Consider the following 26,438-nt stretch of genomic DNA (forward strand, 5'->3'; position numbering starts at 1 on the left):
GTTACTTAGAATCATAGAATCATAGAATGCTTTGGGTTGGAAGGGACCTTGAGAGATCATCTAGCCCAACCCCCCTGCAGTGAGCAGGGATTGAACTTTGTATGAAGTTGTGTATTATTTGTATGCTAATTCAGAAGTTTCTTTGACAATAGTCCTTATGTTTGATCTGTTCTTTTTCAGACGCTGTCCTGTTTATTTACATTCAAAAACGTGCAGTAAAAAACAAAATTAAAAGACATCCATGATGTCTTTACCTTTCTACCAAAGACACCATGAGCACTATGACCATGCATACCGCCATAAAGCACTGCAGTCCACTGTAAGCCAGTACCAAAAGGAAGCAAAGAGCAAATCTGCTGTCTATGCTCAAGGGTCTTCAGCTTATGCTAGGGGCTCTACAGCCTATCGCCATGCATCTGCAGCAGACTTCAGCCTTGAATCTTCAGCAGCATATAGTCATGGCTCTTCAGCCTATGACCTTGACTCAGCAGCCTACAGCTATGGATCTACAGCCTATGATCACTCTGCTGCACAAAGTAAAAGATCTGCTGCCTACAGTCTTGACTCTGAATCCCTCAGCAAGAGCTCAGCTGCCTACAGCCATGATTCTGAATCCATCAACAAGCTGGCTGCAGCCTACAGGCTGGGATCTGAAGCCTACAGTCTCGGGTAAGTAAATCCATCTTTGAAACAATATTCCAAAACAAAAATGTCCAACCACATTCCATTGAAATCAATGGCAAATCTCTCCTCCTCTTCCACAGAAATTGTCTCTGTAGCTTTGTGTTAATGTGTTTTCCAGGCTTGGTGATTTCCTTTGGCTTTGGCAATGGGCAGGACTGTGGTTAGCTTAGTCTGTTGCGCTAACTCATGTGCGATGTTTGGGTTGGCATAAGAAGAGCACCGGCAATGCTGATGTGGCTGAATGATGACATATTCACACTCCAAACTGGTTAGGCATGAGTAACGTCTCCTTCCAAGATGTTCAGCCATATTAGTACAGCTGAATTTAATATGTGGTGTTGAGATAGCTTTTGGTTTGAGGCTGGCTCTTATCAGGCCAGGTTGGAGCAGTAAAAGAACTTAGGGCTATTCACGCAAGTTTGAGCTGACATGTCCATATATCATTAAACAATTCTTCTTTGGCTTAATGGTTTCACTTTTATGCTGAGTGATTCAAGAAATTGAAATTTTCACACTGTACATTGGTTGAGGCATACTATTTCTGAAGTAGAAATACCCTGAAGTGTTCATCTTTGCACTAGAAGAGCAGCTATGCTTAGCTGCCACGTTTTTTTGTTTAATTAAGATAATAAATAAAAATAAATAAAGCAATTACATTAGCAGAATATTTTAGATATCATAGCATTACATTATGTGTATGTACCTCAGAGATTTACGGAAATTAGAGGAGTATTAAAGTAAGATTAGAGCAGCTGTTAACAATAGAGGAAATGATCAACAAATTAAAGCCCAAAACATCTGCTCGCTGTTATATTAATATAAAATTTAGACTATTATTAGCAGAACTGATTGAGACTTGCTCATCAGAAAATTTAAATTTTGAAAACTGAATATCCTCCAAGGATTGTGGATAAAGATGGAATTTTGGCCAAAACCACTGAGGGAAAGACTATCTGTACCGCAGTAAACAATACCTTGTGATTACAGCTTTCACTTGGCTTTCGGGAAGTTCAGGGTCAAGTCTCTATTTGCCAGGGTCTGTTCAGGAATTTGAACCTCAGGCGGTTAGAGCCCAGATGAATGATTTGACTACTTGTCTGTCTAATATCCAGTCTTTGCTGTTGAAACAATTTCACTTGTGCAAATAATTAACCACTGAGAGGAGCAACAGGAAGCTCATTTATAATCTGTTGATGAAGGGAAGCAAACTGGAGATGCTGGGACTGAGGGTTATGTTTTCAGAGAGAGTTGGGTAGGGAAAGATATCCCAAGTTTCTGCAGTGATGCAGCTGTGCCTACCTGCTGTTGCTGACCCTAACCCAAAGCCTCCTTCTTCTCATGGAAAATGTTCTCATAAGAAATAAGAACATCACTTGAAGTTGCAAAAAATTACTGTAAAAAAAAACTTCTTCCAAGTCCCAGTTACAAACACTTCAGTGACTCTGGTTTGTCAGATGAGTTTCTTCTGAAACCTGTATATTCTCACCAAGAACAACTCTAACATCAGTGAAGTAATATTAAAGAAACAAATTGCTTAATTGGGAAAGAACTTAAAACATTTCCAAGGTTCCTGAGATTTTGTTTGAGATAATAGCTTTTGTTTTAAAATACTATATTTGGTGATAGTTCCAAGCTACTCTGTAGTACAAGAGTTGCCAACAGATTGATATCCTATCCTGGTAATAAGAGCTAAGAATGTCTGAGCTATAACTTCTTTTTTTCTGTGATACTGTTCTTGTGTTGGAGGTTTGAGAAACTCAGTGCTGCTATGTAAGAGTGGGACTCAGGAGATTAGACCCACGTGATTTAAATCTCTCTTGCACAAAACTTAATTAGTACATGAGAAAATACCATTCTGAATGATAATCTTAATATTTAACCTAATTTTATGGTTAATATGGCCTCTTATGTTGGTATTTATTTAGTTTTTGCACCCCATTTTGCTGCAATTTGCAAGCGTTAAAGTAGAACAAATAATGTGACTATACGATTAAATGTAGTGCCAGTTTGAAGTAATTCTTTCTAAGTTTGTAGTGTCTTCCCCAGATAGCCCAAAACACTTCAAGGGATAATGTGGAGACAAAAAGTATTAGTAAAATAAATTGGGCAAATCAAAGACCTTCTGTTTTCATCCATAGGAAAGGAATGGTGTAGCAAAAAAAAAAAAAAAGAGTGATTAACATGTGGCTCGGAGGCTGGTGCCATCAGTGGGATTTTGTTTTTTTCAATCACGGGGAGGTTTACACGGCACTGGGCCTGCTGGCAACAGACAGAGTTCAGCTGTCTCCAAGGGGGAAAAGGATTCTCGCTCATGAGTTGGTGGGACTCATCAAGAGGGCTTTAAACTAGGTTTGAAGGGGGAAGGGGATATAACCAGGCTCGCTAGAGAGGAGCCCAAGGGTGGCATGGCAACACTGGGGGTGAAATTGATAGCCCAGCCCAAGTGCATCTACACCAATGCACGCAGCATGGGCAAAAAACAGGAGGAGCTGGAAACCATTGTGCAGCAGGATGGCTATGACATAGTCTCCATTACAGAAACATGGTGGGATGACTCTCATGACTGGAGTGCTGCACTGGATGGCTATAAGCTCTTCAGAAGAGATAGTCAGGGAAGGAGAGATGGTGGGGTGTCTCTGTATGTTAGGGAGTGTTTCAATTGTATAGAGCTCAAAGATCATGATGATAATGTCAAGTGCTTATGGGTAAGGATGAGGGGGAAGGCCAACAAGGCAGACGTCCTGCTGGCAGTCTGTTATAGACCACCCAGCCAGGATGAAGAGGTAGATGAAGCATTCTATAAGCGGCTGGCAGAAGACTCACAATCGCTAGCCCTTGTTCTCGTGGGGGACTTCAACTTGCCAGACATCTGCTGGAAATACAACACAGCAGAGAGGAAACAGTCTCGGAGGTTCCTGGAGTGTGTGGAAGATAACCTCCTGACATAGCTGGTAAGTGAGCCTACCACGGGAGGTGCTTCACTTGACTTCCTGTTTACAAGCAGACAAGGACTAGTGGGAGATGTTGTGGTTGGAGGCCATCTTGGGCATAGCAACCATGATATGAGAGAGTTTTCAATTCTTGGCGAAGTAAGGAGGAGGGCCAGCAAGACCACTACCATGGACTTCTGGAGGGCAGACTTTGGCCTGTTCAGGATACTGGTTGGGAAAGTCCTTTGGGAGGCAGTCCTGATGGGCAAAGTGGTCCAGGAAGGCTGGGCATTCTTCAAGAATGAAATCTTAAGGGCGCAGGAGCAGGCTGTCCCCATGTGCCATAAGACGAAACAGCGGGGAAGACGACCAGCCTTTCTGAACAGGGAGCTTTTGCTGGGACTCAGGGAAAAAAGGAGAGTTTATCACCTTTGGAAGACGGGACGGATGACTCAAGAAGAGTACAGGGATCTTGTTAGGTCATGCAGAGAGGAAATTAGAAAGGCAAAAGCCCAGCTAGAACTCAACCTGGTCACTGTTGTAAGAGATAATAAAGTTTCTACAAATACATTAACAGCAACAGGAGAGCCAAGGAGAACCTCCAGCCTTTATTGGATGAGGGGGGGAAAGATTGCCACCAAGGATGAGGAGAAGGCTGAAGTACTTAATGCCTTCTTTGCCTCAGTCTTTAATAGCCAGACCAGTTATCCCCAGGGTATTCAGCCCCTTGAGCTGGAAGACAGGGACGGGAGCAGAATGAAGCCCCCATAATCCAGGAGGAAGCAATTAACGACCTTCTACACCACCTGGATGCTCACAAGTCTATGGGGCTGGGTGGGATCCAGCCCAGAGTACTGAGGGAACTGGCAGAGGAGCTCACCAAGCCACTTTCCATCATCTATCAGCAGTCCTGGTTAACAGGGGAGGTCCCTGATGACTGGAGGCTTGCCAATGTGACACGCATCTACAGGAAGGGCCGGAAGGAGGATTCAGGGAACTACAGGCCTGTCAGCCTGACCTCAGTGACAGGGAAGATTATGGAGCAGTTCATCTTGAGTACACTCAACACGCATGTGCAGGTCAACTGGGGGATCAGGCCCAGCCAACATGGGTTCATGAAAGACAGGTCCTGCTTGACCAACCTGATCTCCTTCCATGACCTGGGGACCCGCCTAGTGAGGGAAAGGCTGTGGATGTCATCTACCTGGACTTCAGTAAAGCCTTTGACACAGTCTCCCACAGCATTCTCCTAAGGAAGCTGGCAACTTACAGCCTAGGCATGTGTACTCTCTGCTGGGTAAAAAACTGGCTGGATGACTGAGCCGAGAGAGTTGTGGTGAATGGAGTTAAGTCCAGTTGGTGGCCAGTCACGAGCAGTGTTCCCCAGGGCTCAGTTATGGGGCCAGTCTTCATCAACAAACTGGATGAGGGGATTGAGTGCACCCTCAGTAAGTTTGCAGACAAGATCAAGTTGGGGAGGAGCACTGATCTGCTCAAGGGTACGAAGGCCCTGCAGAGGGATCTGGACAGGCTGGATCAATGGGTTGAGGCCAATTGTATGAGGTTCAACAAGGCCAAGTGTCAGGTCCTGCACTTTGGTCACAGCAACCCCATGCAGCACTACAGGCTTGGGGAAGAGTGGCTGGAAAGCTGCCTGGCCAAAAAGGACCTGGGGGTGTTGGTTGACAGCCGGCTGAACATGAGCCAGCAGTGTGCCCAGGTGGCCAAGAAGGCCAACAGCATCCTGGCTTGTATCAGGAATAGTGTGGCCAGCAGGAGCAGGGAGGTGATTGTTCCCCTGTACTCGGCGCTGCTGAGGCCACACCTTGAATACTGTGTACAGTTTTGGGCCCCTCACTACAAGAAAGATATTGAGGTGCTGGAGCATGTCCAAAGAAGGGCAACAAGGCTGGTGAAGGGTCTGGAGCACAGGCCTTATGAGGAGTGGCTGAGGGAACTGGGGTTGTTTAGCCTGGAGAAGAGGAGGCTGAGGGGTGACCTTATCGCTCTCTACAGCTGCCTGAAAGGAGGTTGTAGTGAGGTGGGTGTTGGTCTCTTCTCCCAAGTAGCTAGCGATAGGACGAGAGTAAATGGCCTCAAGTTGCTCCAGGGGAGGTTTAGGTTGGAAATTAGGAAAAATTTCTTCATGGAAGGGTCGTCAAGCATTGGAACAGGCTGCCCAGAGAGGTGGTGGAGTCCCCATGCCTGGAGGTATTTAAAAGATGTGTAGATGTGGTGCTTAGGGACATGGTTTAGTGGTGGACTTGGCAGTGTTACGTTAACGGTTGGACTCAATGAACTTAGAGACCCTTTCCAACCTTAATGATTTCTACTTTTACTTCATTAAAAAATAATACAGCCACCAAGCCAGGAACATGAAATTAATTATTACTCTACCCTTAATTGTTTTAGTGGTGGACTTGGTAGTGTTAGGTTGATGGTTGGACTGGATGACCTTAAAGGTCTTTTCCAACCTAAACGATTCTATGATTCTGTGAAAATGAGTCTTCAAACTCTTTCAATTTTCAAAATGTAGAAAGGGTCTTGAATTGAAATGCTGTATCTAAATCACCTACAACAGTGACGGTTGCTTGAAACCTGAATGGACACATGAGTCCAAATCAAGATAAATTCTTCAGCTAAAAATTGATTATTGCATGTCACTGGATTTTAACATAAAATATACATTTATGTATAATGGATATAGTTTTGTGGATAAACCTCCTTAAGCCCAACAGGAAAAGTATACTATTCAAATACTAAGCTTTTATTCAGGTTACTTATTATTTTTATCTAAAGTAGCTTCTGCTAAACTTTACTATACTTGCAAAATTTGAGTCTCATCCTTTTCTGTAGCCACTGTACAGAAAAGAGTGTTCATAAAGCAACAGTGTTGACATGCATTTAGTGCTATGTGAGGAATTTATCACAGGAAAATAGTGGAGAAGGACACGGGACTAGGTAACCTGCAAGACCTTGACCTGAACCCAATTCTCTGATGTTGAAACCTCGCTTGAGTGGAAAACATGTCCAGGGCACGGACATAGACAGCTTGAAGGAGCTGCAGCTTGCTTTTTCATGAGGACAAAAAAGTCTTCGTTTGCAAGTGGGCTGTCCCTTCCCCACATTTCAAGTCTTCTTCACACCATGACAGCTTGAAGAAGTAAAAGGAGAGAAATGAAAACTGGCAAAACCAAGAGCAAGTATGGAAGCTTGCAGCTTTGCTGGTTAGTTTGCCAAAGCTGCAAAACCCCAGGCTCCTAAAAGAAAGCGAGTCTCACCATGTGAAGTTTGCCACTCACATCTAGCCCTCCCTACCAGCTTGCAAGACCATCTCTAGCCGTATGCTGCTTCTTTGGCCTCCACAGAGCTGGGAGGAGCATGGTGTGCTGCTTCCCTGAGGAGCAGGCAGGGTCTGTATAGGTGTGGGGTGGCAGCTCTCTCCCAAAAGCCGTGGTTGTGGCCACCTGTCCTCCTCCCTGTCCCATCCTCAGGGGCTGGCAGCATGGGCAGGTTGGCTTCTGTGGGAGAACCTTCTTGCCACAGCACTGCTCCATCCTCCGTGTGCTTCTGAGAAGCTTTGAGTCAGATCTGCCAAAGCTGCTTATAGCACTACAAGCCTGTCAAATGGGACTGCTGGACTAAACCCGTTTACCTCTGGTTTTGGAAGCTCAGTCATTTGCCTGTGCTCAAACTTTCACTGCTTTTCCATGTGTTATTTTCCTGGCCAGCAGCATCAGATAATCCCATCGTGTCACAGACAGGTCATCTGCCACTAAATGGGCCAGAGAGTAAACAGAAGTTATTGGCTCAGGCATTTGCATGTATTTTGCATGTCACACGAAATAGCAAAGAAGACATGGCATAATCCAGGTGAACCAAGCAAACAGAGGAGAGATGCCTTACTAACTTGCAATTAATTAGGCTGCCAGGCCGTAAGAGTGAATGCTCTTCTGAGCAATATTGTAACCAGGATTGGGACAGGGCTGAGTAAATTATACGCTTTAAGAAACATGAGAAGACCATGATCTTGGCACTGCTCATCCTTTGGTTTATTATAGGTGAGGGTTAAGAAGGTGGTTTCCAAATGTCATAGCCAAGCATGGAAATTGTTTCAATGAGACCTGCTATGTGGAAACAATTCCCCTTTAAAAAAATTTGTTATGGAAGCTGTGTTAGGGAACAGCCTGATTATTGCCAGCAATATTGCCTGGGCCTGTGACAAATCTGTCAGCAACTTAAAATGAATATAGTCACCAGAGAACACCTCTCAAGTTTAGAGGCTGGCTTTAAAGAGCGCTCTTCTGAAAATCCTTTTCTTTTTTTTCTTTCCTGTAACTGCATTTGCCAGCCCACTATCTCCTCTTTATGGTGAGTAAATTCAAACATTGCATATTAGGAAAGAAGTGGCTGCTAGAAAGAGAGCCTAGAAAATGTCTCTTGGCTAATGGAGCTCCTCCGGCAGGTACAGCTGGTACAGCCATTGTGTATACCAAATGCATCCCTTTCTGCTGTTGGAATAAAGTGAGAGAGCGATGTAACAAAAGCATGCTAAGGACAACATACGTGATTTTCTAGAGATGTAAAAGAGCTTACAGGTGCCTTTTCATGCAGGGGTCAAATAACTAAGGAATAGAGTGTTATGGTCCATTCCTAGAACAAATTTCTACACCCACTGGGCTCAGACTCTCTTCGTGCAGGAAACCTGTCCCTTCAGGCACAGAAACAAGGGCAGTGCCAACATATTGAAGTATAATTCTATCTGAGAGTAAGACATCAAAACAAAACCTCTGTTTGGGAGTTTCAGAGGTCCTGCACTGTGTTGTTGTCTTTAGTTCCTCTGTTCGGCTACAGGGAAAAGCTTGTAGTATCTGTCTGGTTTTTACATCTCTACAGGACAATGCCTGTGCCTTTAGCATTTACAGTCATCCAACTCCCAATTCAGTGACTCTACTGAGAAACTAGGAAAAGCTGGCATTGATATTTTAACATGCTGGAAAACGTCAAGAAATGAGGACAGTAAGCTTGGGTCACCAACCTTGATAAGGCAGTACAGATAGTATCTGACCTGGAAAAAAACATACATATGCTAGCTGGGCATATCAAATGAGGCTGAAAGCTGTTAAAAGGTCATGGTTCTGTTCCTCCCTGTGAAACAAGAGAGCACTGATACTCTGCTCCTTCTCCTCCGGGGAGATTCTGTTCCACATATCAGGTAAAAGGTTGGAACATTTTAAAATAAAGGGCAAGATTTTAGAATCTGGTTCAAGAAAGTAGAGTCCTTGTTTGGGCTACCTAAATAATGGTTGTAGGCAGGGTTTGGTTTTTGTGTTGCACAGGAAGAAACAGTAATAACAAAAAAGGAAAACAGGGAAATAAACCTCATGATAGAAATAGCGATCAATTTGTTTTCCCATGCAAAGATCTCCATTTGAATATGCATTTCTACTAGCCTCCATATAGCTCTGCCTGAACAGATGAAATTATAAGAGGATTTGGAAAGGAGAAACATTTTCTGCTGCTTCAAATTTATGCATCTCAGCTCTTGGTTTATGCAGTGCAATTCTAAAAAAGACTTTGGAGTGACTCTGGATACCTCTCAGAAAACACCAGCTGGATGCTATGATGTGGTCATGAAGCAATTAGAAATTTAGGAACAGTTGTGAGAGAAAGTGAAAATAAAACAGAAAGCATATTGTGTCAGTGTGTTAATCCATGGTATGTTCATAGCTGAAATACTAGGTGCAGTTCTGATCATCTCATCTCAAAAAGTACAGTCTGAAACTAGAAAAGGGTCAGATGTCAGGGTAGTGGGAGGCATGGAATACCTTCTGTTGGGAGAAGGTAAGACACCGTGGCTTTTATCTTGGGAAGGAGGCAAATGTGGGCATGTAACAATGTATAAAATAGTGAGAGATGGGCAGAGAGTGAAAAGGGAATTATTATTCCCACAGAGCAGCATGTAAGCACAAAAGAGATTATAAAGCGGCAGGTTAAAACAGGTTCAAAATAAAGTGCCATTTTCATATATAAACAAGTTGTAAGCTCACTACTACAGCCAGGATGCAACCTCTGGCTCAGGATGTCCCTAGGCCTTTGCTTGAAACCAAAAGGATGTATCAAGTGAAGTATTTCTCTACATAAACTTTCTTTTTACCTGCTCTTGATCATTGCTGGAACAGAAAACTGGTCTAAAAGCACTATTGGCACCATTATTCAATGAAACACTTCTCTCACTGGGGTCTTGCTTAGTCCAGGTCAAGTTTCCGGAAGAGCAAATGACTGAAGTAAATTGGTTGGAGTGTTGTGTTAGCAATCTGAGAACAGCAGACAATTACAGGATCCATGTGGATCCATTATTCAGCTCACAGTTATCATCTGTGCTTTTGATAGCTGAGTGCTCCTTCTTCTGTACCACTAAAAGTACTGGGACCCAACCCTTGCTCTTAGAAGACAGCACAAAAACTCTCGCTGCAGCTGCCCCTTCCAGAGAAAGAAGAGAGGAAATGTCTTCTAGAAAGGTGCTTTTGTGGTCCTGAGCACATACATACAAGAGCCAACCAAAGGATGCAATAACATGAAGGACCCAGGAGTAGTAATCCAGAAAATCATCAGGTGGCTGCAGCGAAAGGTGCCTCAATCAAGGGACATGCGGTTTAAAAAACTCAGAATAGAGTGGGAATCAGCTGTGCGTGTACAGTGTTTTTATCCTAGTCATCATACCTCGGTAAAAGTCCCACTTCCATCCCTGTTTCTCAGGCTCCATTGTGACGGAGATCTCTGGCATTAATCTGAAGGATTTGGGGGATATTTTCATAAAGCCAGCTGTGGAAGGCAGAAAAAATGAAACTTTGATATTCAACTTCAAACACTTGGAGTGTTTGATTAAAAAAAACCCACCATTAAACAAACAGAACCTGTAGCAACTTATTCTATCCTTTTCAAAAAATTTTAGAGAGTTGCCAGTGTAGGATAGGAAAAAAATCCCCCACATGTAGGAAAGACATCAACAAAAGGCCTAGCAAAGAGTGATGGGAACTACTATGTACACTCCCTGTTAATTCCTTACATGAGTGTATAATCTGGACCTTAACTGAGAACTAAACTGACAGGACAGCCAAATTCTCCTTTAGGAACAAAGAGCTACTCTGGATTTAACAGTGCTGAAAATGCCTGACCTGAAATTTTCACCGCATTTCACCCACTTTTATGAAAAGAGAAATTTCTTGACATTTAAACGGAAGTTCAAATGATACTGTGAGCCTTCTCGATCTAGAAACAACCAGGAATCAAGTGGCCTCCTAAAGGGTTCAGCATAAAACCCCTAGGAAATCTGATGGCAGTCAGAGTCAAAATTCCAGGTTTGTCCCATTTTAAAATAGGACAGGAATAAAAGTCACCTGCTAAGTAAAGAACCGCAGCTCCTTACAGACTATAGTTCAATTATGAAAAAAAAAATGAAAATACTTTGCCTTTGTTGTTTCTTACCACTTGTTTGATGATGAGTTCTCCAAATGCATTTGTGCTTGACCGTGGTGATTGTACCACATCGTTGCCCAACCCAGGAGTGAGGCCATTGCATACCCTGTTTCACTCTGTCTCTTCCTTTTTATTTTACTCTGCCTGGACTGTTCCCAAGTGTTTTCTGCTTGGATTTCTGTCCCTAAAGCTGGATCTGCCTCCCTTGGATTCCCTCCCTGGCTGTCTTGGGCAGCGCCTGGCATCAGACCTCAGAGCAGACAATATCTCTCTCCTGTAGACTTGGTCTGTGCCTTGGCTGATCCAGTGGTGCCTGATGTGGTAAACCCTTGGCCCCTGTCCTGTGGTGTGTGCCACAGCCCCTCTCTGGCTGTGCTTTTGTTTGCATGGAAACCAGGATACAGGGGGAGGAGGAAGGAAGGAGAACCAATGCATAATTGCTTTTACACCCTGTACCAAGCATTTCTTGGCTGTAGTGCTGTAGGCTTGGTGATGGTGGCTATAAAGTGGGCACCTGGAGAGCACAGAGGAGAGGGCTGCCTCACTGCGATGCCAAGTGAGCCGAATACAGTCAAGTCTGATGAGATGGGGACTAAGCAGAAAGGAAGGGAAACTCTTACTGACAGTGCTGGGAGTGGCAGGGCAAAGAGATGAGGGTTGGAAAGTAGATGTGGGAGGGGATGTGAAGTTCACGTAAGGAACTAGATGGAGAAGGAGAAGAGATGACAGTAAGAAAGCCATTAAGAGAGCTAGAGAACGAGAGAATGATTTAACAGGCACTGGGTAGGGAGAGAACTCCGTCTGAGCAAAGGGACAGGCACAAAGAAACGAAGGAAGGAAAGATGGGAGGGTGAAACTGGACCCGTATGATCTTACACACACAGTCTTACATGGATAGATTATTAACACATATTTTGGAAATTAAGCACTCTTCCTGGTACGACTTGTGTTGGTGGCACCTCTGGAGCCTGGTACTTTTGCAGGGCTGCAGCCTAAGGAAAACATTAGCCCAAGCATACATCTGTAATCTTGCATTTTGCATGTGTAACATTCTCAAGGGCCCAGTGCTAGCATGAGTTTTGATTACATGTGTACGGTGTGCTGCGTAGAGACACCAGTGTAAGCTACCCAGGGTATGGGAAGCAGGTTAGCCATGTTAGGGGTACATGTCTGGGCTAACGAGCCTTGCTGAGAAACCACGTGCCTTAGTTCTGCTCCTGTTTCTGTGCACATAAGCAGTAAGCTTACGCTGTGTAGACAAATCTCCAGACCAGAAGCAGACGTACATATGATTTCTTTTGGCAATGTTGAGACAGAGCTGAGTAGGCACTTCGGGGATTTATAAAAGGCTGACAGCTAATTAGGATATTCCATAGATCTGGGATTTAGCTATGTGTTGCATCGGGAAAGGAGGATAGAGGTATTTGGAGCTTTGTTAACACAACTTGTAACCATGTTAAAAATGAACCCAAAATGACTGTCTCAAATATGCTTCACGCTCTTCAGAATCCCTCCCAGGCTGGTGGAGAGGGGAAGCCTTCCCTTTGGTTTGCTCTTCTTTCTTTCTGTTCATTCTCCATTTATCTGTGCTGTGCTAAGTGGTGTTACTTCACCCAGCTCTCTGCTTTCAATGGATTGGGGTGGCATGGGAGAGCAGTGGGAATGGCACCACTGGTTACTGAGCAATATGCTGCCCTACAATTTCTGTAGAGACACTCAAATGCATTATTACTTTGAATATATTTGCACACCAACATTTCAGTTGGGGACCAGACAATTTCAGGACTGTAAAGTTTGGAAAAGTAGATGTTGTGAGTTCAGATACAATCTTTAGAATCACTCAGTGGTCTCAGTGACTTCAGGATCTATCAAAACTGGGTTTACAAACTTTCCAAGTCCCAAACCCAGAGGCTATTAAATGTGCATTGCTATCAGGTATGTTGTTTATTCTCTCTGTTTAGATTTAATATCGAGGGGCATCAGTGTTATATTTGTAATGATGAGTTTGTGAAAAGTGCATTTAGTTATGTGTTTAGTACCTCTGAAGCCATGGCTATTAAAAATGATATTTTCTTGCTTATCAAACAAGAGAGCAAAAATTTTTAGTACTTTCATCTCATTTTGGAGTGTTTCTTAACAGCTTTTTTTCCTGAATTTAACAATATTTTTTTTATTTCAGACTGAAAGATTCCAATCTAATGATTGAAGATCAATCCTATAAGATGAGTCCCAAAGCAAAGAGAGCAAAACAGAGTTTGGTATCTGAGGACAAAGAGAACAAAGCCACAGACTACTCAATGCCCATATTCACAGGACGGTGTGTTAATTTTCCTTTTGTTTGGTATCTTATTTCCAACATTTTATTAACAAATTATAAAATAACAAATCCATTAATCTTTTTTTTATACTCATGGATTTCAAGGTGATTGTTTGCACTTCACATGAGTGATAAAAAGAAAAAGAGAAGTCAGCTGGCTGGCAGAAAATTAGACATTGGTCATCCAGAGCCAGGACAAATGAACCTAGGTGCCTGGACTTTGTTTTGAACACATCACCAGAGCCACTTTCTATGAAATTAAGATATAATTATAACCCTGCTTACTGGGAACTGGACAAGCATGTTGTCCACATTATTTAGCTTATTCTTTTGGTTTGAAGTCTTGTTCTGTAATTCAGTGTCTCTTACCAAGCATTAAACATAGAAACAATGAAACAATGTGCTAATATTTTGTCCTGGCACAGGGAAAACCTGGAATGAAACCAAATACTTTCTCAAATTCATCATAATGATTCATACAGATCTCACGTGTTGGTGGTATTTGTTGCATGGTTACTACCGATGTAATACCTCTTACTGCAGCAGTGTCCTCAGTAGAGCTGAATGTGAACTTTATGTGGAAGCCAGAACCAACATCAGCAAGGAGTCTCCCCTGCCCTTTTTGGGGTACGGCATACTGATTTTATTAGAAGTCTCCAGCAGTTCAAGCATAGTCACTTGTTCAGATTAATACATACCAGGGTGTGGTGTGGAAAACCAGTTCCTGGTTGGAGGCCAGAAAAAAAATTTCTTGCCCACCTGCAGTTGAACAGAAACCTTCCTTCAACTTGTCTTTCTTCTGCAGCACAGCATTTTTCATGGGACACTTTCAAGCTGTTTCTGAGACCCAGTGCTTTTCTGTCCACTGCTTAATCAACACCCAATGTCACTTCTGCTTTGTGCCTAAACTTGTGCTTTCATGTGAAACTGAGTTCCACCTTGTCAGTGGGAGATGTTATTGCTTTGGCCTTTTGAGCATTTGCAATGGTTTTGTGATGAGACCGTCAGTTTTGGTTTTTATTAATTCCCTCCCACTATTCTGGAGTAATTTTATTTCACCCCTTGTACATTTCTGTGTTGGATTCACTGCTCTTTGATCCAACCAACATTCACAAGTACATACTGTTGCCTTTTTAAACCATTGCTTTGGAGTTTCAGCTATATCTGCTGTGATAGAAATACATAAATATGTCACACACAAAACTTGCGGTAACATGTTTTCAAGGCTTCTCACCTTTGTGTCTCACCCAGTGTTTCTGCTTACGTAGCAGTAGATTTGCAGCTCACCATCATCTGTCTCCCATGCCTTCAAGCACAAATATCTTCCCTTTTTATTGTGTCTTGAGTCTACAAAAGTAAAATTTATAGTGTTGGTCAATAGTTGAAAATCATGACTGATGGCTAGTACTCCTGGATGATGATCTTAGCTTTTTTGCAGGCCCTGGTGATCTTAACACATGATGTTAACATGTTAACAAATCTTAACAAATCATCTTTTTTTATGTTTCTTTTTTGTAAAATGCATACAGTAAAATCTAACTCAGTGTGATGGTGTGTAGCTTCATTTATTTGTGTCTCTGCAATACTTTGGAACCCTACATTAAAAGAGACTGTCAGATTCTTACATCATTGTTACTATTCTTCTTCTTACTGTTGTTGGTATCAATCTTACTTTTTTCAAATGGCAATTCAGGAAGTTGTGTGTGCTTTTGTGCCACTGAAATGACTCAAATAGGGTTTTTTTTAAATTAATTAAAAAATATAAAAAAGGGCATGTGAGGATTGTTAGGGTGCCCAACTCAGCATGGCATGAAATGGTTGGGGTATCTGTTTGAGGCTTTTTTTCTGTTGGCATCATGTTCATGACTGCATGCCAAGACTGCAGAAGTTGCATGCCACATTCCTGTCAGATATTTATTTTTGTTTGAAAGATAACAGCTGAAGCCCATTGAACCATGTGCATGTTATATGTCACTCCCAAATTCTCCTGTGAAACTGATGTGTTGTTTCCCATGGGCAGATAGCTTTTACAAGGAATAGTTATTTATAAAAGTCAGCTCTCTGTGGGTTCATCGGAGCCATTGTCCATGCTGCTGGATGACCTTCAGCACCATGCCGTTTCCATTATTCAGTTCTATTTCAGAGCCCTCAGGTTCTGCTGTAAAAAAAACTTCCTTGCTCAGATTATTTACTTCACCACAGTTCTTAAACACCTAGCCTAATACTTGCAAGATAAAATTAAGGGCAGTCAGCCAGTATTCTAGATAATAAAACACCCAGAGCTTGATTTAATACCATAGGTGTTAAAGATACTGGATGTGGCTCGTAGAACTATTTGCAACCACTAATAAGCCTACGCCAAAGGACTGCAGATGGTAGATAACCTTTAAATAATTTTTTGTGTGTGCCACTTGGGGTTTGATCCCATTGTTTCTGTTTGAAAAGTGTTTTCTACTGAAACCCCTGAGACTTGACTGCAGAATCAGTTCTTAAATGGTACTATGTGCTGTTTCTGATGCATTCATTGTTTCAGGGAACATGTTTCTCTTTGATCTGGGAAGATTATAACAGGAAGAAATGACTAGCAAATCTAAATGTTTAATACTGTTGATAGAAAGCATCTGGGGTTCGCTACTGCACATCACTAGGTTGAGTCCTTTATCTGAGTCTGAGGATATTCATCAGCTCCCAGAAGATGATTTATGCCTTGAAGAGTGTGTCCATACTGTGAAGTTGCTGAGATCTTAACTACTGTAATTAAGGAGGAAAAAATGTCAGCTTGCCTTTGAAGGAAAATACTGCTGATACATTTAAACTGAATGTAGATAGCTACATTAATTAAACTGAGTTTTCAAAATTGTCTTTAGAAATCTCTGCCCTATATCTGCAACTTCAGATGATATTTGGGCGGGGGGAGCTGATGTGCCTAAGTGAAGCGAATCAATCATCTCACTGATACTTTCAAGGATCATCTTGTTAAAGCAGCCTGAAACACAGAAAGTTCAAGGCAGAATTTGAATGCATGAGGGAGGTCAAAGCTTTATGCTGCTAAGTAAGTTTTTTAGTCTTTTGAGTAATTTTTATGCGTAATTAAGTTTACAGCACATTCCACTGCTTGGCTGTCTTGCATCTCACTGAACTGACTTCATAGCCCAAAGATAAGGGGCTGGACAGTTAATTACAGGCTTGAATCCAAATTTTCTTGAGTGTTGAGATGAGCTATCAAATTCATAATATTAGCAATCTTAAAGAAAAAAGAAAAAATAATTATTCCTAATATTTTTTATTTGTAGCAGTAGTAAATGTTTTATGATAAAATAGCGAGGCTGTGCTTGAGTGCATTCTGGAAATAAATAGAGGCTGCTTTCTCTGTAGCACTTGCAAGAGTGCTTAACTTAACGAGTACTTAAACAGAACCTCTTTTCAGTGTGCCATCTAATGTTACACTAAAGTAACTAAACTCAGCAGAATGATATTAATGCTTCTCCTTAAGTCAAGGAACTCTCATCGTATATGCACTACTATAGCAGCTACAATGTCCTGACAGTGCCAAAACAATATGGCTGCAATGGTACTTCCACATGTGCATATGGAAACAGGATTGGACCTGTTGAGAGTAACCATTCTTTGCATCTTGCCTCTGTAGAAAGCCTGAGGAGGATGCTTCAAGAAAACCCTTAATAATCTTCTTGAAAACATTTGGAAGAACAGTCGCCCTACAAACATTACAGGATTGAATTTGCTGTGAATAAAGAGAACTTTTTGTGATATACAGTAATGTGTTTTTTTGTATAAATCACAAATGAGGACATTTTATACAGCTACAATTAACTCCTGCCTCTTTGGTAGTGTTATTATGAATGCTGCAGCCATAAATCAATAACTGAAGATCTGTGGGTGTGCCTTACACTAATATTTTATAGCGATGGAGATATAAAACCACAGCAGGATAATGGTTAAACTGAAAATGTGCATGGCATAGTTAGACAAAGAGGCACTGAAAATGGCCATGACTTTAGACAGTGAAATACTCGGTCATTCTGCAGTACCCTTCCATGTTTCTGCTTTGAATACATATGAGACTGTAATAGCAGAAACATGTTATCAAAGTGTTGGCCACTGTAGTTGGCTAGTTTGACAGAAAGTATAAATGGAATATGTTATCAGCATTTTCCAATGGGATTCTGATTTTTAAAAATTCTTCCAGAGAAGTGGGTATCAGTGGGATCACAGACACAGAAGAAGAAAGAATTAAAGAAGGTGCTGCATATGTTGCCAAGAGGAACCTTTTTGCCACAGGTGAAGGCGTTAGTGTCAGTAAGGTGGCCAAGTCAACTTCTACAGAAGAACATCATGAAAAAAAGTCAAGGAAAGTAGCGATCCGGGAGTCTGCTGAACGCGTGGCCCTGAAGAAAAAGGTAAAAGAGTAGAAATTAATACCGAGGCTATAAACAGCATGTGTCTTTTTTGTCTGGTGTTTGTAAAGTGCCTAGCCCAACAGGGCCCTGAATTACACCATGGGCCATTACATTAATGGTAGTAAAAACCCAAAGTATTTTCAATGGAAATCTTTTCAATGACTTAAAATCTTGTTATCTTGGTGTCAGGTGGATAAGAAAAGAGGCACTGTACCTGAGGTAGGCACCAGGAACGCTTCTGTTGTGCTGGGAGAAAGGGAAGGAAAACGGGGCTGGGGAACGCTCTTGGGTCATGCCCACACCTAGTTAAATGGCACAGCATCCTTCACGTGGATGATGAGGCCATTTCTGGGCAGAGAAGAAAGGTTCCAATATACATATCTTGCCAATAAGAAGGTGATGGGGTAATTTCTGGATTTTTATGGCCTGGGAACAAGCTTGTCCAAAGTGTTTACCCCAGAGTTTTAATCACAGGATGTAAATTAGGGAGGGAATTGTGAAAGACATCTGGAAAGGAATATTTAATTGTGGGTAGCTTTGATATTATTACGCAGCTTCTTAAAAAATAATACTCATACAAAGATGTTATGACCAGACTGGCAGAATATATCACGTGCAAATATGTTTCATTTAGCAAATTTGTTAATGTTTTGAGCAGAAGAATTGGCAATATGCTTATAAAATATCCTCATGGCATGAGGTTGGAAAGGGTGTAAACACTTTGAAGGACAAAGTAAAAATTCAAAATCATCTCAAAAACTGAGAAACAGTGAAGGTGAAATTCGATAACAAGCAATGGAAATACTACACACAGAGGAAAAGAACAAGTAAACGAGGAATACCTGGCTAGGTAGAAGTACCTGAGGATCTGGGAGTTATAACCGGTCACAAATTTAATGACAGTCGATTTAATGTCAGTCACTGTTGTATAAAAACAAATGCCATTCTAGAGTGTGTTAACAAAAGTATTGCAATTAAAACATAGGGGGTAATTATTTGTGTTGGAGACTGTTGGACCTCTGATAATGAGCAGCTACTATTTCATGAATGTTGAGGACAAACAGAACCTGTTCAGAACTGAGAAACAACAATTGTAAGGAAAATGGGTATTGCACAGTTTATAAGACTGAGAGAATTATGAAAGCTGTCTTCTTTTAATAAACTGAATACAGGGACCTGTAATTCTCCATTTACGTGAAGGTTAGGGCAGAACATAAATGGTTTAGTTTGCAGAAAGCAAGATTTACAGTATATTAGGAATTTTTTTCCAGCTCTGTGTATAGCCAAGCAGTTGAAACAGTTACCTTGGGAGGATGAAAGATCCCATCAGCAGGAAAGGTTTGAGAGCAGGTCTGTCAGAGATGATCTAGGCATACACGATCTTGCATTAGAGAAAAAGTACATAAGACACTTGAGTTTCAGACCTATTTCACCTTTCACTCTATTAAAAAAAAAAAAAAAAGTGGAAAATTATTTTACTTAGAATATTTTTAAGGAAAAAAACCCAGTAAAGTCAAATCTAGCTACTTTGGAAGGAGAACTTCTGGAATATGAAAACTTTGTTTTCTGTGTCCAGGTAGATAAATACATTAAGTATGTCTATCTGGATTTTTAAATAAAAATTGCATATTTTTATACTGCTTTAAAAAAAAATATGATTTTTGTGTATTAATAGTTTGCACTTATAACTGCTGGAGTTTATAATCAAATGTTTCTTTTCCAGCTAGAAGACACCCAGGCATTCCATAAAAAGTTGAATCAAGATAAACTTTTACATGCTCCGGAGTTTGTTATTGAGCCTCGTTCCCACACTATTTGGGAAAAACAAAATGTCAAATTTCATTGCTCCGTGGCTGGCTGGCCAGCACCCCGTGTTACATGGTAAGTTTGTATCTCTAGCACTGAAAGTCACCACATAACCAATATCTGAAGTCATCTCAGTGAATGTGGTATGTTTTCCAGAAAGAGACAAATTTGATAAAAAAGAAATCAGATACAAAGGCCTGTCAAATACCTTTCAAGTCACCTTGTACAAAAAGAAAGCAAAATATTAAAAAGCAAAATAATACTTTTTTGTAATAACAATAGGAATACATTTTTTTTTTTCATAGAGACATCCAATATATTCTTCCTGTCTGCTGATGAAGGAAAAATAGCAGTTTAATTTATCATCAGAACTGTCCTTAAAATCATGTTTTCCAAATACTTCTGTTTAGTCTACAAATGTCTTTAATGTCCCTGAAGCATTAAAGCATGCTTTGGTTAAGAACTAGCTGCTTGGCTGCTGAGCAGTTATAGTACTGAATCTCCATGAGACTGGAATCTCATGATGCAGGGTGTTCATAGCAGACACATCATAATTATTTGAAGTCAAAGACTGCAGATAGATCCAGGACCATCCAAATCTTCTGAAACCTTTGGAGTCTATTGGGAACTTTCTATTCACTTGACTGGTCTTTGGACTAAATCTTTACTGTAAGAACTCCAAAATATACCTTAGTCATAGCTGAAGGTCTAATCTGACTTTTGGGTTAAAGTTTACCCTGACTGGAATGGAATTTAGCTTCATTAACAGTGACTTGTGAAGCTTTACTGTCTCACCATCTATTGAGCTGATCTTTCTTATGTGTTTCATACATAAGATACATATCATACACAGATACCATCAAGTTGTTAAGATAATAGGTAATAACTTTTTTCAAAACATAAAATGAGATTTGATGCTCATTATTTAATTTAAAAGATTCTTCTAGAATGTGTATATAAAACATATGTATGTGTTTGTAACACAAACAAAGATTAAGACTGTTCAGCATTAAGCATTAACTAGGAATAAGTCCTGTGGAGATTCTATTTGTGGAGACGACAGAAAACATCTACTATATCATGATGTTAAGTAATACTCATATTTTGCAATTTACTACTTTAATTGCTTAAGGACTCTGTGTTGATTTGGGCTGTGTTTATTTACATTTTGAAAACCCTAATCTCAGGGCTTGATGAAAAGTGCTAGTAAGAGGTGCATTAATAGGCCAGAGCTGATGACCATGAAGTCACTTGATCTCTCTCCTTAGACTATGACAACCAATAGCCAGGCTCTGCACTGACACATCTTTTCTGTCACGTAAGGGTTGCGAGTGCCCTGTTTTGACATTCCTCCTAGAGAGGATTCCAGACAAACCCTTCGGGTCTGGTCTCAGCTGGACATAAGGAACGGTCAGCTATGCTCATGGCTGTAATCCAGCTCTGTAAGCTGAATCCTAACCAAGAACACGAGAGCTGGGCCATTTTCACTTTGGCTGAGAGTCACCTTATCCCAAAAACCTGACGTGGTTAAACCAAGCCTTCAGCTGTCTGCCTTCTTTTGCTCTCTCGGTGAACCAGCCTTTCATCTAAGTGCTAAATGTGGATGGTGGAAATTAATACATCATTTTACCGTACATCTGAATTCCAAAGGGATTTCAGTTTGCCACAAGCTACTAATGGAAAAAAAAGAGTTCACAGCCATTTCAGCAGGTGTCTTTGCTTTGAGATACAGAACAGTGCTGACCTGGATCTGTCAGCTTTCATTCAGCATTTCTAATGAAATGTCAGTCGTGTATTCCAGTCATTCTTTGTATAAGCAATGAAGAACTCTTCATGCTGTTCCTGAAAAATTATAAAGCTTCATGAACTTTCTCTAAAGAAAACCTTACTGTCTGATGCAGCTGTTCTGACTCACTTGGAAAAAGCATATGGAAAACCCAGGACATTTGAAACCAGTAGCAGAAAGCATAAACTATCAGTGCGTAAGACAGTGGGAGGTTGCAGTCCAACATTAGCTAATGATTTGGCTGTTCTGGAATTTGCATTTCCAGAAATAACAAGTGGTCCTTCTAACACATGAGCCCTATTCTTTCCATAGATCAATATAAATAAAAATTGAATTGAATCAACTATTTTTTACTAACCTGATAATGAAGACAAAAGAAGTGAAAGTCGTCTTGCTGCTGGCATGACTCAGTTAAAGCTTGTTTCTGCACAGCACCACATGCTACCAAACGCCTTCGCTGCCAACAGGATTCAAGGTTTGCCCAGCCCTTTGGAGAAAAGTTGAAGAGATTATGGAGTCACGTCCTGTTTCACAGGATTTCACATTCCATGGAAAATATAAGGAACTGATGGCATTATTTTATTTTCTAAACTATTATTTGACACACTACATGGAATATAAAGATGCCCAGATGTTCCCAGGCAGATCAGTCTAGGGGCACCATCGCACAGATGAGGTGAAGAGTGGTGGTGAATGGATTACTCTTACTGGACCCATGTATTATTCTTTGCTGTAAGTCAGGATAATGCAGTAGGAGATCTGTAATGAGTTCAAGCATCTCTGCAACTGTCTGAAGTCCAGAACAGAGAGTATTGCCCTGCACTGAGTCCCTTTTCATAGACATCTTGCTGAGAGGAAGATCAGGATGAAAAGCATTAGGGTTTACGATCCTCGCTCACTTTGGCACTTGGAAAAATCCAAGCATATTACTGTGCCCAAATATTTGTAGCCAGGGAAATATTCTTTATTCCGCAACACTGAAAGTGCTGAAAGGCAATTTTCAGATTTATTGTGGATATAGCTTCATCTTGAGACATATTAAACTAATAATATTCTTGATAAAAATAAAATTGCTTATTATTGACGTGTTCAATAAAGTCGGGCAAGCCACTGACACCAGACCAGTTCCCCTTCCTGATTGAAAATCGTGAGAGATTTAAAATTTAGAATATGAAATGAAAAAGCGAAGCTGTTTGGCTTTGGATATCTGTTATAACTTATGAAGAGAAAGGTTTATTTAAGCTACATCAAAATAAGAAATGATGATACTTTTATCTATCATAATTTGTATTTCCACTTCCCTTATATATGTACCTTACGGAGCACAGGGAAAGCTATGTTAAAAGAGGACACTATCTTAGGAAACATTCTTTCTTTATAGACCTCAAATCAATCCCAAATGTGCTGAATACAATTCAGTGTGTGATTTTATTAGACTCCTATTGCCAGTTTGTTCCATAATGCTAGTGCTTATTAAGACAGGATTCACTCAAACATTTACTTCCGGATAATACACCATGTATTATCCAGAATGAGTGACTTTTCATGCAACAGTTGGTGAGGAAGAATTTACCATGAACCACTGAACTGTCCCTCTGTGAGTCTCAACCTGTTTATATAAATTCTGAAATTAGCAGTGCCAGCTCACTACGGATCAGTACTGATTCATTCCTTCAAATTACTTACTGGGAATTTTGAACAGTAAACTTTTCCTACCTGAAGATATACCTGTACCAGAAAACACTCATAATGTATACATGTAAAGGCAGAGAAGGTTTTGGTAGCAAAGCTTTTGCCAGATCCCTTGCTGCAATGCACTTTACCAGACAATTTTTCTTTACCAGTTTAACCCTGTCGGGGCTTCTGTCAACTTAGCTATGCAAGTAAAAAGATGTTCACTTTCTACCTGACATTTTTGTGAATATGAAGGTTTTAAAAGTAAAACAAATACGCAAACGGAACAAGTGTGTGTGATACCTAGTAGGTAAGGATGCTACAGAATTTTTGTTGTTTGCAATTCACAAAACTCTGATATGTTGCTCATGTGACTCCTCCATTCCTTTACAAGTAGTAACATGAAGTTCATGGTAATATAAATAGATTCTTATCCCATTCAAGACTATTTTCTCCTCTTAATTAGAAAATAAAATTCACCTGGGGTGGGTCAAAGAGAAAGACAGGGTTTAAGCTTCCAAAGATATGTAATGTCTTCCTAGGAAATTAGACTACAGTTTATCTAGGAGAAACATGCAGAAACTGATGTTCTATTTCACACATCAAGCACTTGACCTTTTAAAGTATATTTGTGACATACTGTTTCTTTGTTTTTCCATAGGTACAAAAACAACGTGCCCATCGACGTACAGACTCACCCTGGCAAGTATATCATTAAAAGTCGATATGGACTGCACTCACTGGAGATTAGCACGTAAGGGAATACTAGATAATTTAACAAATAGCTTAAACTGAAATGTTGCTGTAGATTAAGACCTGCAAAATGTGAACATATCTCTTGGGGATGTAAGAGAGCTCAAGTTTGTGCAGCTGAGGTGAATGCTGTCTACCTAATGTTGAAGCAGTTCTGGTTTTCCTCAGTAGAGGATATGCAATTTACGTGAGTAATTTATCTGGTTTATTATTCTATTTATGGCTGAGTCAGAAACATGTGGGACATTTGTGATTACTTTTCCATTTGTCTGCTGCATGAGTACAGTTAAACATGAGAAGAATCTAGTTCAGGGTAAAAATATGTGTTAACTGTTTTTCAGATATAGCAAAGTTCCTGATTCTTACTGAAATGAGGAACAGAACTGAGATGTCCTCACTTATACACAAGAAAGATCTTTCACAGTACTCGTCCTCCAAAGAGACATTTTTGCAGTTGCTTTGCATTAAAAAACATTCAAAACATGAGACCTAATCACCTAATTTGACAATCAGCAACAATCTAGATTTGACAATTTAGATACTTGTAGGTGCCCTTTGAAAATATTTTATGATATCTACCATTTCTACAGCTTCCACATGAGGTATCTCTCCATAGGAGAGAGTAAATTAGAGATAACTTAGATAAATATTATTAGAACTTTTTTTCCTACTTCTGCTGTATTCTTAATTTCAAATCTGTAAGCGATATTTGAAAAGAGACATTTATTGCAAACATTGGATTTTTAACACTGAGAAAAACTTAATGGCTACAATCAGTCCAGTGTGTCTGTCTCCCAAAGTTTTACTTCTTTATAGATTTTACCCAGATTTCTGAGGATTTCTTTAATCTAAAACATAGGATCTAAAACATGCCAAGGAGTAAATGTGTGCCTACTTAATATTTTCTATCATTTTAGATGTGATTTTGATGACACTGCTCAGTATCGGGCCTCTGCTATGAATGTTAAAGGAGAAATTTCAGCTTATGCTTCCCTCGTGGTAAAGAGTACGTTTGTAAAATATTTCATTTGGGTTTTTTTGTTAAGATGCACATTACCAGTTTTGGTTTTGTGGCTCAGAAAGCCTTCACCTCTTGGTGATAGTGACTGGAGTTGTTCTTTTTCTGTCTAGGGTACAAAGGAGAAATTGATGCAAGTCTTTTGCATGCTGGAACCGTTTCCATGCCTGTGGGATGTAAGTTGCAATATATGTTTGACACATACATTTACAGTTGTGACATCATGACAAATGACTAAACAGAATATTTTGTAACATTATTTAAAAAGGCAGCAGGTCTGATTTACAAAAGTACTGAGCTCTATAATTTCAGATGGTATTAGCCTCACCTGTAGGGGAAAATGGCATTTCCTTCTAGGTCTATGGCTATTTGCTTATATAAGAAGCATCCTTTTAATACTGAACTTCACTGTGGAATAAAATCTGTCAAAGCAAGAGACACTTCATCTTTTGCAATATGTAAAGCATGGCCTAGAAAAAAAGCTAGGTTGTGCACGTGCATAAGTACAGTAGTTAACTTAATCGTTCTTGTCTGCTGATATGCGATTCTGTGCATTGTGAAAATGCCTAGGAAAGATCAAATAGCCAGAACTGAATCTGAGTATTTTTGATATATCAAAGTAAAAATTGTATTTTTTTTTTACCTGAGAACCTCATATTTTGAAGTGATTTACAGTATTGCATAGATGACATTAAGACAATCCACCCATGTATGCCATGTGGGTGAAGTGCCCTAGGGGCCCTTTGCATGGAAGGCCCGACAGATGAGACATTTTTTTTATTGTAGCAGCACAAATAGAACAAGAGATAGATATGCTGCAAAGGCGTACTAGCTGGCATTTATATACTGAAGCTTTGGAATAATAGAAACAAAATTATGTACCACATTACAAAATGCTAGGCAACACATTTCCAGTACAATTTGGGATTTATCACCTGGTTATGGGAAAGGAAGACAACGATCTGCATGTATTCATTGGTCACAGGAAGACTGAGAGCTACCAGTGCAGGGCAGTTGTGGAAAAGGAAGATGTGACACTAGGTTTTATCAGCTGAGCTCTTTTCAAAAGAAGCTGGAAAGCCCCTGTGCCATGTATGTGCAGTACAAGTGTAAGGTCTTGTTGTGGTTTAACCCCAGCTGGCAGCTAAGCACCACACAGCTGCTCGCTCACTCCCCCCTGGTGGGATCGGGGAGAGAATCGGGAGTGTAAAAGTGAGGAAACTCATGAGTTGAGGTAAAGTCAGTTTAATAGGCAAAGCAAAAGCCGTGCATGCAAGCAAAGCAAAACAAGAAATTCATTCCCTACTTCCCATGGGCAGGCAGGTGTTCAGCCATCTCCAGGAAAGCAGGGCTCCATCACGCGTAACGGTTACCTGGGAAGACAAACGCCATCACTCCAATCTTCCCCCGCTTCCTTCTTCTTCCCCCAGCTTTACATGCTGAGCATGACATCATATGGTACGGAATATCCCTTTGGTCAGTTGGGGTCAGCTGTCCCGGCTGTGTCCCCTCCCAACTTCTTGTGCACCCCCAGCCTACTCACTGGTGGGGTGGGGTGAGAGGCAGAAAAGGC

The 26,438-nt window shown here is 40.7% G+C and overlaps 1 protein-coding gene across 1 annotated transcript in view; it reads left to right on the forward strand.

Annotated features, from left to right (window-relative positions):
- Positions 1 to 241: 241 nt before the first annotated feature.
- Positions 242 to 26,438, forward strand: part of MYOM1 (myomesin 1) — an 80,058-nt gene continuing 53,861 nt past the window's right edge. Inside the window, exons 1-7 of the mRNA XM_075705284.1 lie at positions 242 to 669; positions 13,273 to 13,410; positions 17,618 to 17,828; positions 19,552 to 19,709; positions 23,756 to 23,848; positions 24,765 to 24,853; positions 24,979 to 25,041. Coding sequence (XP_075561399.1) covers positions 242 to 669; positions 13,273 to 13,410; positions 17,618 to 17,828; positions 19,552 to 19,709; positions 23,756 to 23,848; positions 24,765 to 24,853; positions 24,979 to 25,041 — 1,180 coding nt within the window. The remainder of the gene's footprint in view (positions 670 to 13,272; positions 13,411 to 17,617; positions 17,829 to 19,551; positions 19,710 to 23,755; positions 23,849 to 24,764; positions 24,854 to 24,978; positions 25,042 to 26,438) is intronic.

This window comes from Pelecanus crispus, chromosome 2, assembly GCF_030463565.1.
Source record: "Pelecanus crispus isolate bPelCri1 chromosome 2, bPelCri1.pri, whole genome shotgun sequence".
In the NCBI taxonomy this organism is placed as follows: Eukaryota; Metazoa; Chordata; class Aves; order Pelecaniformes; family Pelecanidae; genus Pelecanus; species Pelecanus crispus.